The sequence below is a fragment of the Culex pipiens genome, chromosome 3 (assembly GCF_016801865.2).
Source record: "Culex pipiens pallens isolate TS chromosome 3, TS_CPP_V2, whole genome shotgun sequence".
NCBI lineage: Eukaryota > Metazoa > Arthropoda > Insecta > Diptera > Culicidae > Culex > Culex pipiens.
The window spans coordinates 9,022,566-9,036,866 of record NC_068939.1 but is presented as its reverse complement, the minus strand read 5'-3'; the positions used below and the strand labels follow the sequence as shown (position 1 = coordinate 9,036,866).

The 14,301-nt window shown below is 37.2% G+C and overlaps 1 protein-coding gene across 4 annotated transcripts; it reads left to right on the top strand.

The window, feature by feature from the left end:
- The first annotated feature begins 1,905 nt into the window (after positions 1–1,905).
- On the top strand, positions 1,906–11,771 carry LOC120426850 (serine/threonine-protein kinase 3). 4 transcript variants are annotated; one of them, XM_039591663.2, is made up of 6 exons: positions 1,906–2,037; positions 4,602–4,906; positions 8,755–9,563; positions 9,622–9,984; positions 10,042–10,541; positions 10,607–11,771. In XM_039591663.2, exons 2-6 carry the CDS (start codon positions 4,893–4,895, stop codon positions 10,775–10,777), a joined length of 1,857 nt encoding a protein of 618 aa, XP_039447597.1. In that variant the 5' UTR covers positions 1,906–2,037; positions 4,602–4,892; the 3' UTR covers positions 10,778–11,771. The 4 variants fall into 4 exon arrangements, with proteins under 4 accessions (XP_039447597.1, XP_039447589.1, XP_052566149.1 ...); XM_039591655.2 differs by lacking the exon at positions 1,906–2,037 and adding an exon at positions 4,108–4,239; XM_052710189.1 differs by lacking the exon at positions 1,906–2,037 and adding an exon at positions 4,146–4,499.
- The last annotated feature ends 2,530 nt before the right edge of the window (positions 11,772–14,301 follow it).

Sequence of the window (14,301 nt, the reverse complement as noted above, 5' to 3'; positions counted from 1 at the left end):
TTTATACATATAAAAAAGAATAATGAAATCATGGGTCTAATTTAATGTGATAGTTCAAAATGTTTTTCAATTCTTTTCCATTAAATGGCTATAAACTAAATCGATTAAAAAATAACCAGGCGTCTTCTGAATCATTCCTTTTTTACTGAAAATCGCAAGTTTCACTGTAAGAATCACGGTTAGAATAAATCTTTTATGTCAGAAAAATGTAAATTTACCACCATTACAATGACACTTTTTGAGTCTTAATTTTGGTAATATTACATCATAAAAGAGGTGAAATTACACCTTCAAATTATGCACTTCAGAAAGGCGAAACATACACTTATACGTTTAAATCTCCCATGGGTCAACTCGTTTTTTAATATTTTGATCGAAAAAAATACCATCAAAACATTGTTGAATGTTGTAGGGGTTACATACAAGTAAATCGACAAAAAAGTCAGAGGTTGGTGTGAGCACACACTTAATTTTATTTTAAATCTGTTTTCAGGGTATTAAAATATACATTATTATCTATTATCAAAACAAATTAGAAGGCATTTGGTTGTATCATTGCCGAGATAAAACTATTTGAAGTAAGCAGTTTCAAAAAACGGGTGCCACGATATCTTAACACTGCCTTGATCAAATCGGCTCAAAATTTTGGTGAGAACTCGTTAAACCGGTCCTGTGTGCATGACGAAGGCTTATTTTCAAAAAACTTATTTAAAAAAATTGAAAATCATCTTTTTAGTGGATTCAATAAATTTTCTGTAATATGAAATTTTGTGATTTTCTACATGTATGTAACCCATTAAGCTTTCAACTCATAAAAATAAGTTCATAAGTTTGTTATAAATTGAGAGTTCTATGTGCGATACATAAAAGGGGATCAAGTCTCTCCACTCTCCCCTAAATCTAAGACCTAATAAAAATGCTAAAAATAATAATCAACGCAGGAAAACCGATTTAATACTGATTTTTGTTGATTGAGCTTTTCTTTTCTTCAAAATTTTGAATGTGTCTTCTATTTCTTTGAGGTATTTTAGAAGGGGAAGAAGATAAATTTATATGAAAATGCATTTTCTTAATATATAATAATATCATAAATCATCAGTATTTACTGTTTAAAATCACACATTTTTTGCTTTAAAAAACTTCACAATAATTATTAGGTTTTTAAAGTGAAAGTTAAAAGATAAAAACTGCAAGATTGATTGAAATCAACGAAAATTAGTTAGCATAATTTCGACCATCAAAACTGTACAAAATCGAAAAACTTACCATATTTTTCCTCGTGCATGGTACACCTTCTTTCATATTTGACTACAACTTTGGGACGCAGCCTTTACACACTAAATTCTTTGTGGTACATGTCCAATATTTTGAAGTCAACATTTCTAAATATCATTGATTTTTTTTTTTAATGTGGGCTTCTATTTATGTCTTGAAATTATATAAAAAAAAATCATCTTTAATTTTGTAATAATACACTCAACCCCCGGTGGTTGGTCACTTTTTCGTTTGACACTTTTTTAGTTTGTACCCCGTTGGTTGGTCAAAGTCAAACTAAAAAGAGACAAACTGTCACTTTTTACACGGCGCTCTCGCACACTATCAAAACAAACGTTTGGTAGTGTGTGTGAACTCCGTGTATAAGGGGTGTCAAACTAAAACGTGACCCCGTTCGTTTGACAACAGTTGGTGTCAAACCATCGGGGTTTGAGTGTGATTCTAAATGGCACATAATTCATTCACAATCAATTCGACGCAACTCTCATTCATCGTGCAGTTCTGTCAAAGGTTCGTTCAGTTCGTTCAGTTCGTTTACCTCCCTCCCCCTTTTCTTCTCTTCTCTTCGCCTCGCATGTATGTGTCATTGACTAGTTCTGTCAAAGAGCGGTTTCGTTCGTATCCTTTTGCTGCTGCTGCAGTCAGTTTCGTTTCGTTCATCTGCCGGGCCAGTTTTGTTTGTCTGTCTGTGCCAACTTAAGGACATTCTCCGGGGTGGGTGTGCGTGCGTGCGTGCGTTTGTGAAGGCGGTTCCGGCCACAGGTAAAAACAACGTCGTAGTGTGTCGGGGTGGGAAGAAAGTCTCGTCTCGTGATTGTTGATTGCAAGAATTTAATGGCGAAAAAGTGATGGAGAAGTTCGTGTGCAGAAACATATACTCAGGAAGAAGTGCCAATTATTCCGAGGGACATTAGCCAATAATTTTGCATTTGCAAATTCTTCAATTTCCATTACCGAATGGTGGAAACACACACACACACGCACACATACATTCACGTACACAGTCAAATGCCGACCGTCTGTCTCTCGTGTTCTTGTACCTTGGCGATTCTTTATTTTGCCTTATTTGGAATGGGTCAGGGTCAGCAGACCGGTAATCGACAATCGTTGGTGATATGCGAATTATTGTAGCAAAAAAGCTACTTTTACGAATCACTCAAGATTATTAATAACACACCACACACCCACACATATGTGTGAATAGATTAAGATTTTTTTAAGGTTTAAAAAAACAAGAACATTTTTAATTTCCTTTTTTTGTATGTTTAATTCATGTTTTCCATAACCCATTACCTTAAAAGTATTATGCAGAATCTCTTACATAAACTTCCTTGCTCATATTTAATTATACATTACTTTATTTCGATTGATAACTAATCTTAGAAGGTGTTGTGTAATCTAAAGTGCTATTAGTCAAAATATTCATATTTTAAACCAATTGAGCAATTATCTGAGATTTCGGTCATTCGATTTTTTTTTGTATTTTTTAATCCGGCTGAAACTTTTTGGTGCCTTTGGTATGCCAAAAGATGCCATTTCACATAATTAGTTTATCCATATAATTTTCCATACAAATTGCAGCTGTTCATACAAAAATGATATACGAAAATTTCAAAATCTGTATCTTTTGAAGGAATTTTTGATCGATTTGATGTCTTCGGCAAAGTTGTAGGTATGGGTAACGACTACAATGAAAAAAAATAGGGTAAAACAATGTGGTGATTTTTAATTTCACTTTTTGTCACTAAAACTTTATTTGAAAAAAAAAAACTATATTTTTTTCTGATATTTTTTAGTCTAAAACATATCGGATAAAAACTTTTAGGGAACATCAAATGCCAACATTTCAGATATTTCCAGAATGTGCAAAAAAATCTTTGACCGAGTTATGAATTTTTGAACCAGTACTGATTTTTTCAAAAAATTGAAATATTGGTCGCAAAAATCTTTCAACTTCATTTTATTCATCATTCAGATATAAATTTTTTAATAAGTGCCCATGTTTGCCCACTTTTGAATAAATATTTTTGAGAATCTAATAAAATTCTCAATTTTTTGCTTTTTTGAACTTTTTTGATACGACCCTTAGTTGCTGAGATATTGCCATGCAAAGATTAAAAAACAGGAAAATTTATGTTTTCAAAATCTCACCTAAACAACCCACCATTTTCTAACGTCGATATCTCAGCAACTAATGGTCCGATTTTTAATGTCAAGATATGAAACATTCGTGAAATTTTCCGATCTTTTCGAAAACATTTTTTTTTCAATCAAGACTGACATTTCAAAAGGGCGTAATATTTAATGTTTGAAAAACTTCTTTACTTTCAAATTTGTTACATGTAACTTTACCATTGTTTTGAAAAGGTAAAATCGACCAACGATCTTTGGCCTCGTTTTTTTACCAACATTTTAATTGAAAACATATTCTTCAATGAATATTTTTAAAAGAACCAAATCATCAAATTTTTCAGTCTACATTGAGGTAAAATTACATCATAAAAGAGGTAATATTAAACCTTCAAACATTACGCGTTCTATACCTACACAATTTTTTACTGTGTATTCGCAAATATTTGAATGGTAGTTAAAAATAAACATTGAATATGAAAGTCTCCAACGGATTATTATATTTCTAGAGTTTTTTTTGATTAGGTCCTATAAACATATGAAAGACAATGGTTTATTGGTCCTTTTCAAAAAAAACTCTGGATTTTATTAAGTTTTGTTTGAAAAAAAGGTGCATTGTTATCTATAGTCCACTAAATTCCCAACTACCTTACATCAGTCCCGCCGACATAACAGGAGGCATATTTCTGTTAGTACATTCTCATCACTCCCCCTCATTAGTCCTCCGCTGCTTCAGTGCTGAACCATCCAAAGAAGAGAGTGACTGCTGTCTGAGCGATACACTAATTAGTAGTCTTTCCTGACTTGGAGTGGCCGGGCCTGGCGAGCTTTCACGTAATTCTTGGTCGTCGATCGACCAACAAACGACGACGACTTCCATAGAAAGTAGTGCAATTTCAATTGTCGTCATCACCATCTAATCGACGGACGGTCGGGCGGTTGGTTGGTTGGTCTATTCTATGATCAGTACAAACCGTTCAACCAGTAAACATACAGGCTGGTCGACGACGACGGTGTTGTGTTGTTATTTTGGCCCCGGTGTGTGTGTGCGTGTTTGTTTTCCATAATTTATTCAAATTGGCCTTGAAGCTCCGGTAACGTCAGAGATGCAAAGAGGAAGATGATGATGATGAACTCTTCAAGGAACCAGGCTTTGGAAAACCCCCCTCTAATGTGAGTTTTATTTTCGTTAACAGGAAGGAACGAAAATCTTCAGTTTTCTTGATGTGATGTGTATTTGTGTTCAGTTCTTGTAAAGTGTACGAAGGAATGTCGGTTTGATTCCCGAAAAAAAAACTCAACAAAAAAAGAACCCGGCTGTGATTGCGTATCGTGTCAAAGTGCATGCAAGGCAGAACTTCAACAGCGCATACAAAGTTGGTACGTTCGCAGTCGAGATAGGCAGCAGAATTTATCAGCAGTAGCGGCGGCGGGAACCCCAAACCGGAAGTGAGCCAGTCCACACCAGCAGCAACTGGACTGGAATAATGTCTTCCAAAAAGTGAGTAAAAATTAATTTATCATTTTGCGCTACAACGAAAGTTTATGGAAGCGCGCAAAAACTAGTTCAACCAGAAAAGCTTTGAGCAGGCAAAATCAGACAGGGTAAGCAAAGGCAGGCAGGCAATAGCAAGTGGCAACAACAAAAACAAAAAAAAATACAGTAGAGAAGTGGCAGAGTGGGAAGATATTAAAAATAGACGTGAAAATAATCAATAAAGCACGTTACGTACACGTTGTCGGGCGCTGGATGAATATGTATAGAGGCCTATACAATGCAACGTGGTGGTGGCGGTGTGCAACAATGACTATGCCAATATGCTGCAAACCCTGAAATGTGCAGAAGAATTTTTGGTGTTTGGAAATGTTTTATATGAACAATTTCTGTTTTGATACATTTGTAAAATATTAAAATAGAAGTTTATGCAACGAGTTGCTTACAACATTTTTTGCAATTCCGAAAAACGCTTTTTGAATGGAATTTTATTTCAAACATGCATGTGCTAAGTAAATACACAATTTAAAACAAAAAATATTGAAAAAATTACTTTTCGATACTGGTGCTGAAAAGTTCACCTTTCAGCACCCATGTCAGTGCTGAAAAGTAGAGCTCAGCACTGGTATTATTGAAAGGTATTAATTTTCCATTGTTATTTTTGGTAGAGAAAAGTAGGCCGTTTGGTCGCTCGAGAATGACAGGAATAGCAAGTAGTTTTACGGTGGAATCGCAAAAAAAATAGAATTTTTGCCAGGTTTTTTTTGATCTTCCACAATTTTAAAAAAAATTATGAATATTGTAACACAGATTCCTGTCAATTGATTTTAACAATTTTTTTGATAAATTATGACATAATTTATGTATAATGCTCATATTTTTTAAAAAACTATCTTTGACTTGTATACGCTCATTGGTCCTGATGAATAAACTTTCTTTAGATATGTGTGAAATAAAAATCACTAAAATTAGCTTCTTGGTAACTCGGTTGGGACTTCCCAGATCGCAGAATGAAACAACAAACTAGATACTGCTAAATTGTGTTCAAAAGAACCCAAATTTCACGTATCAAAGCCGTCGCATGTTTCGAAATGTTTGAGCCGGACCTATGAAATGAAAATTAAGGTCAAGGATGCCAGATACACAGATTTGTCTGTGTCTCACAGATATTTAAACTTGTGCCATACATTTTTTTGAGGTGCACAGACTTAAAAAAAAACTTCATTAAACTAATATTTTGTAAAAATATCAACCGAAACTTGATTCGTTAATCTTCAAATGCCTAAAAACACAATTTCTGATGGATTTCCATAACTGTAGATTGATATATTTGAATTTTAGACAAATGCACAGACAAACACAGACTTTTTTACAGACATATATAAAAACCAGGTGGCATCCCTGATTAAGGTGGTTCACGATTAGGGTTATTTTGAAAATCTAACTTTTCAGGAAGTTGTTCCAAGCAACTTTTTCGAAAATACCAAAATTTTATCTCGCAATCTACGACCAAATTTAGAGAAAGCATCTGAGCAAACCTTCAAAAATCAGTTTTTTGAACGTAGCAAATCAGGGTTAAGTTTTAGAGAAAAGTGACGTTCTGGACACTTTTAAAGCTTTAAAAAAAAAACAAACATTTTTAACTTTCGACAAGTCAATTTGGAAAAGTTACATCCATTTTAACGGTGCACCTCAACCAGAGCTTTTGCACTCAGATTTTTGTTACAGACATTTTATTATCATCAAAGTACTGTCCACAAAGTCCCGTTGTTCCAGGATTGGGTCCGTAAGTTTGACAATTTTGGAATAAGAAGACAACAACTTCCTTTGTTGCTGTGCATGCAGTCTTAATGCCAAAAAGAAGCAAATTTAAAACTTACTTATCTCAAAAAAGCGCAGGCCAAATTATAAGCGCCAGGTTGCATTCGAAAGGGGAGATCTGGCACTCCAAACGCTAAAAAATATGATGATTTTAACGGTGCACATCAACCAGAGCTTTTGCACCAAGATTTTTGATACAGATATTTTAGTATTTTTGAAACTACGGAAACTATTTATATAATTTTCTCTTCATCCCCTAAAGTACTGTCTACTAAACGATTTACAACAAAATTTGCCTATTTTTACAATCAGATTGTTGCAGGATTGGGTCCGTAAGTTTGTCAATTTTGGAATTAGAAGACAACAACTTCCTTGGTTGCTGTGCACCCTTGAAAACATAGAAACCCAAAATTTTACCAAAATCCGATATTTTTGGGCATAAATTCAATTTGAGACATTCACTTATTTTCATTAAGAAATTTAAAAAAAATCCTTCAAATTTCAAGATTTACTGTGCTCTAAAGCAATATATTGTAGAAAAAGCTATACAGGACTTTCCTACTTGAAAAGATGAGATCTCAAGAAGTATTCAATTAACCCTGAGGTTTTGATTGAATTTATCGTAAATAACTCTCAGCATTCGAATGAAATTGTCAATTTTCCCGTAAGTGCTCGACCAGAGGATTAAAAATGCATTTTGAAACTTCAAGCGCATAATTTTCATATCTGGCATCACTGTACGTACATTTTTAATACGCCATTGGGTTCTACGTCAAAAAAATCCTAAAAAATTGCTTAGTTGACTTTTTGTTAAGTTTTCTTGTACGAGAATGTATTTAAAAAATGAGGTTTTTCAAAAATCTGAGGAATAACAGACAACTTGGGATTCTTTGTTTTTGAGGCAAAATCAACCTCAATGCCAAGTAACAACAAGATTGCTCAAACTTGAACTTGTGTGTAAACAGGTAACAGTCATTGGCCTATAACGGCGCCCGCCATGTCTGTTTGTAGATCTCTGATTTATGGTAACTCTTGTTGCTACTAGGGTAGCCTATATAGCAAGAAGATTATTAAAAAGATTTCAACTGTAGCTAGGGTAGCAAAAAAGGCATCCAGACGATAGCCCAGAGCATTAACAGCTATTTAATTTTTCAGTGATTTTTTCGTGGGCTATTAATAAACGCCTTGAACACTTAACTGGGTGAGGGAGGTTATTGAGTTAACGCGTCTACATTTAACTTAAAAAACACATTGGAAACGGATTTATTTTGAACAGTTCAATTATACAATGTAAGTAACGTATCGATCAAATCAATCCTATAAGTTCTAGGAAAAAAATGTTAGTCACGCAGCATTTATTTTGAATCGTGATACCTACTTGCTTATATTTATTAAAATATATTGTATTTTTTCGTAATTCTTATTTAATCAGAATTTAATCTGAAGAGCCAACATTCAACTCAAGGGTTAAGCGGAAGCTACATTGGAACACCTTTTTGACTAGTCGCTTCGCTTTCTGTAGCCACGGTAGGCGAAAATGACTTGAAGGATAGTTCTTTACGGTTCTCGTACCAAACGCTACCCTGCTAGGTTTAATCTTTACCTATTATGGTTATTGAGTTGCTTGTTTTTTTTCCCCACAGTCCCACCAAGTAATTAGATAATGAGTCCAGGCGCGTTCCTTGCATACCTCGCGCGACCTTTCGCTTGTCTTAGGTAGGACTCTTTTGGGTGCAAACTAATTTGCGGCTGCTTTTCTTGTTGTTTAGTTTGAGCGTGGAACGCGAGCATCTAGAGTATTCGTAATTTTTATTTTTAGTCGCGATACACGCGGGGTGGCTGATCTTTTCAAACAAGCGACAATTTGGACAACAAAAAATTGGAAAACTTTTGTTTTTGTCTGTTGATATTGCCGGTTGGTTTGGAATCTATTTATAGAATTGCGAAATTAATTTAGGATACTAGCGAAAATGAGGTGAAGCCTGCTCAAAGCTTTCCAACGTTAAGATGATACTAATTCCGTGTTTTTACAGCGAACTGAAGAAACTCTCGGAGGAGAGCTTGACCCGGCAGCCCGAGGAGGTGTTCGACATCATCTGCAAGTTGGGCGAGGGCAGCTATGGTTCGGTCTACAAGGCGCTTCACAAGGAAAGCGAGCAGGTTCTCGCGATCAAGCAGGTTCCGGTGGACACCGACCTGCAGGAAATCATCAAAGAGATCTCGATCATGCAGCAGTGCGATTCGCCGTACGTGGTGAAGTACTATGGAAGTTACTTTAAGAATACGGATTTGTGGATCGTGATGGAGTATTGTGGGGCGGGTAGCGTGTCGGATATTATGAGGTTGAGGAAGAAGACGTTGTCGGAGGATGAGATCGCGACGATCCTGATCGATACGTTGAAGGGGTTGGAGTATCTTCACTTGAGGAGGAAGATCCATCGGGATATCAAGGCGGGGAATATCTTGTTGAACTCGGAGGGTCACGCCAAACTGGCGGATTTTGGAGTGGCGGGTCAGCTGACGGACACGATGGCCAAACGAAACACTGTGATTGGGACGCCCTTCTGGATGGCCCCGGAGGTGATAGAGGAGATCGGGTACGACTGCGTGGCGGACATCTGGTCGCTGGGCATCACGGCACTGGAGATGGCCGAGGGTAAGCCACCGTACGGAGATATTCACCCGATGAGGGCGATTTTCATGATACCAACGAAGCCACCACCCTCGTTCCGCGATCCGGACATTTGGAGTCCGGAGTTTATCGACTTTGTCAGTTTGTGCCTGGTCAAGAATCCGGAGGAACGAGCAACCGCCACGGATCTGTTGACGCATGAGTTTATCAGTAAGTTGAGTAAGTGGAAGATTAATAATTTTGGTGATAACAAGACTTTTCTTTTTAGGAAACGCCAAACCGTGCAGTATTCTAAGTCAGATGATTGCGGAAGCGAAGGAGATCCGGGAGAACCAAAGCTATCGGCACGCGGCGGCCATCAGTCAGGCCAACAAGCAGCTGCAGAACAACAACAATAACAACAACAGCCAGGATGCGGACTCCGACGAAGAGGACGTCAACTCGCGGACGATGAAGCAATTCCCGGAGGACTGCGGCACGCTGGTTCCGGGCCGGGACGACGGCGACGGAACGATGATTGCCCACACCGACTGCGGAACGCTGGTGCCGGACAGTGCGACGATGGTGGAACTGCAGTCGAACCTCGGAACCATGGTCATCAATTCGGACTCGGAGGAATCGACCATGAAGAGTAAGTCACAATTGCGTTCTGACTTTGAAGGTGAATCTGCAACTTACTTATTTTTAGGACACGACACCAACCCGGACAAGCCCAAGTACCGGCCCCTCTTTCTGGACCACTTTGACAAGAAGGAAGCGGAAGCGGCCAGCTTTGTGACGAAAGCCAACAACCAACACAACTACAACGACGACGAGAGCTCGTCGCCGGAAGATCCCCACCAGGACGCTTCGCCGCAGCGACCCCAACCGCAGGTGCAAACCCCGACCAAACAGCAGGTGCAGCAGGTTCCCGACCCGAGCGCTCCACCGTTGACGCAAAGCCTCGAGGAGCAGCAGCTGAACGAGGAACGGCAGCGATTTCAGTCCCATCTGCAGCTGCAGCTCAACCAGATCTCCGCCGCCAACGGCCCCAACATGCAGCACCAGATTCAGTACCAGCAATCGCCGGTGGCTGTAACGACGCCGGACGGACTCGGAGGTGGTGGGGGTGGCGGCAACGGCGCCATGGAGGCCCACAACAGGAACTTTAACAACCGGATCAACCTGATTGACAGTGAATATGATTCGGTGAGAAATTTAACCTCAGTTATTAGTACTTTTTGAAAACTTCAACCAATCCCACCGTTTTTCAGCTGAAATTCCTCAACTACGAACAGCTCGAGCAGCGGCTGGCCAGCATCGACAAGGAGATGGAGAAGGAGCTGGCGGAGACGAACAAGCGCTACTACGCCAAGCGGAAGCCCATCATCGACGCGATCGAGGCCAAACAGCAGAAGCGGCAGCAAAAGCTGGAGGAGTTTTGATGAGACTTTGGTTGTGTCATGCCGCAGCAAACACGTATGATTTTATATATGCTTAGTTCAAAATGTTTTTAAACTCACGGGGTGAGATTGAGAATTGTTGCAAGAAGGTTGATTTTAAACGGCTTCAGTTCGGCATTTGGGAAGGGATTGTTGCAAACAATCCGTATTTATACTTTATCCCCCACCTCTATGGCTGCCTAAACAATGGAAAGAATGCGTTTTTAAAACTTAGTAAAAAACAAAGTTAATTTATGATACATTGTGTAGATCTTTTCAACCTACTACGCTATACGAAACTAATCTTTAATCTAGATTGTCATTTTACTAGTGAGAATGAGCAAAGTGCTGAAAGCTTGAACTTTCCCCAACCTTCCGTTTGTTCACGATGTTCCGTCCCAAGTTGGATTGAACCATATCGGTCCCTCCGTTACTTTCGGATGCCAAATTTTTCACTAACCAAATGAGTAAAAAACGTATTTTATCCAAATAAAATGAAAACATTAAGTTGGTGCTCCTTTTCTAATCGTTATCCAGTCAAAATTGTTTCCGAAAATTCGCAATAAAACAATAACTAAATATCGAACCACACTGTAATGGAAAGATGGACCTCAACAAACAGAATAAAAAATCCAGGAAATAAATAGTGCATAGAGTGGGTAGTTGAAAAGAATCCCCGCGAAAGCAGTATGTATATTTAAGCAAATAGTCACATAAACAAAACAAAAAAAACATTTACCTTAAAATGGAAGCGTGACTTCCTGTTGAACCGTATGCCTATTAGCAAAGTTGCGTAAAACAAGCCAGAGAAAAAAAAGTATAATTCTAAAATAAACGCCATTATCATGATAGTACAGAAGGAAAACAAACAATACCGAATGATCTGAGCGGTGGATTGCAAGCAGGGAGGGTTGAATATCAACACAAACACACAGAAAGAGAGACAAGTTTTAATAAACATATAATTATTGCGTTGCCATGCGTAAAAGCAGAATAATTTGGGGTTTTTAGAATTTGATGTTTTATATTCTTCGAAATGTTCCAAATTTGCCTTGTTTCAATATGAATTAAAAATAGTATTTCTAGTAACTATATCACATTCAACATGAATTAATACATTTTTGATTCTTTCAGGTCTTTCTCTCATCGCCAAAGACATAGAAGGAGATACGGGTAAGCTTTTTTTTTTTAATTCAATAAATAACAACATACAGTAATTCCCCACGAAAACAGTTTCCGATCGGAACTAGGTGTTCCTTGGCCGACATAATAAGACCCGATTTTTTGGCCATCAGGGTGGCCTACGCCGTGTGAGGGTGGTCCGAAAAATGACAATTTTCGTCGATCTTCGCAAAAAAAAAAACACAATATTTAAAAAATCATAACTTCGCGCCATTTCAACCCAATTTAGCTGTCTTGGACGCAAATAAAAGGTAATTTATTGAAAAAAAATGTTTAAAGTTTCAAAAATCTAGCCTTATATCTGAAAAGGTCGTATGAAAACTTAAAACGAGGTTTTGGAGGTCTCGGAACCAAAGAACCTATAAGGCTTTCTAGGCCCAGCGAAAAAAAAAATTGAACCCAAAAATGACGAACTTCTCGTCACAGTGTCCTGATGCAAACAATGATCGAGCTTGAGCTGTCATAGCCCTGGGAAATATGTTGGCTGACATATCAGGCGGTCATTCAAAAAACCAGCTAGAAGTCTCCTGACAAAAAACTTTTGCTAGAAAGAGAAAACAAATCTGATGCAAACAAACCCTTAGCAGCCATGTCAACATATTTTAGAAAGCCTTATAGCGGTATACGAACCGGTCAAGAAAAAAATCAAATGGGCAGCATCGGCAGCGAAAGCAAGCCAGAGAGGGTGAAGAAAAGCCCCAAGACAACGTTCGCTCTCCTTTGTTCTGCTGTTCGTAAATCTGTTTCTTGACCCCTTTCCTTCCGATCTGCATACTAGCCAGACGTGCATCCGCTCTAACTCCTCTTTTAGAAGAACTTGTTTGGCATTTGGCGTAGATGATTCCTAGGATGTTGTGCCAGTGTTTAGAGTACACTAATTACGCTAATCTTTAGGGAAGAGCTCTTAGTGCCGATGCATGTCTGATACTAGCATTATATATGTTTATTGAATTCCTCGGACAATTTTACGTAACATATCTCAAAATTGTTTTGATTAATTAACAGGTCTCCGAGATATGATTTTTTGAAAATAAATACTGGGAGTTTCGACGTGCAAAATCTAGAGGTTGGCAAAACCGCTCTTTTTCAGAAGCTGCTCATTTTCGCTCACTCTTTAAAATGAGCGGCTCTTTGAACGGCTCTTTCTTTTATGAAAAGGCTTTTTTTTAAGAATGGTGTGATTTTTAGAATTTTTTTATTGGATTTTTATAAATTATTTGAAAAATAAAACTTAAAACGAGAAGATTCGTTTGAAAACCATAGTCTTGGCGGTCTCTATGTCAAGATTTCTGAATTAAACGTTCAAATAACTTAAATCTATGAATTCGGAGAAAATTGCTATCAATTTTACAAAATTGCGATGATTTCTGCTCGATTTATTTAAATGATTTACGATCAGTTGTGTAATGAAATGCTTTTTTTTTTTTTTAAATCATTCACTTTTGTAGAAATTTCAAAGAAAAAAAAGTAGACTGACAATATGGGTTTAATAACTTTTTAGTGGTGTTCAAATATTGGAATAAATTCTATTAAGAGCCTGTCAATCTATATTGATGAGAAAGTTGCAATAGACCTCCCAACAAAATAACTAAAAATTTCGGTAAATTGCCCCTCTTTAACCTGCCATTTTTTATCCTAATTCCGAGACATGATTTAAAAAAAATAAAAACTGGGTTTTTCGACGCGCAAAAACTAGTACCTATAGACAAATTTGGCATTTATAAGCATTGAAATATTTTTAATTACATTTTCATTTCTCAAAAACAAATTCAATACTAAACTTATTGTAAATTCAATTAATCATATTTACAATCTAGAAAATATACACAAGTTCTTTCAAAAGCCCGGAGTTTCTAGAAGAACCGCGGTTCTTTTTTTGTGAGCCGTAGTTCATTGGCTCTGTTTAGCGAACCAGCTCTTTGAGCGGCTCGTTTTTTTTTGCCCACCTCTAGCAAAAACGAAAAAACGTCGAAAACGGGAATAAATTAACTTTTTCCAATAAAACTGCGATATCTTTAAAATTTTAGCGACCTATACTTATTTTGGGTACTAAAATTGCGTATTTCAAATGCTGCGCCCCCAGCCCTCACGACAAAGTTTTAAAGAAAATCGAAGAGAGGTCAGCTGGCAGAGTTTATGCTTTTTACCAAGCTTAATTTAACAATTCAAAATGTCATATCTGCATAGGAAACTCATATATGTTGTTTCAAAAATTTACTCTAGAATTAATTTCACTCCACAATAATTATTGGAAAAAAAATAACCAACAAATATTGTTTATTTCATTTTATTATCTCTCTCAATATGGACATTCTGAATTCTTTCAATAAAATAAGTAAAACCAA

Coding starts and splice junctions, on each gene's coding strand:
- LOC120426850 (XM_039591663.2), top strand. Junction 9,985..10,041: donor GGAGGAATCGACCATGAAGA/GTAAGTCACAAT, acceptor ACTTATTTTTAG/GACACGACACCAACCCGGAC. Junction 10,542..10,606: donor TTGACAGTGAATATGATTCG/GTGAGAAATTTA, acceptor ACCGTTTTTCAG/CTGAAATTCCTCAACTACGA.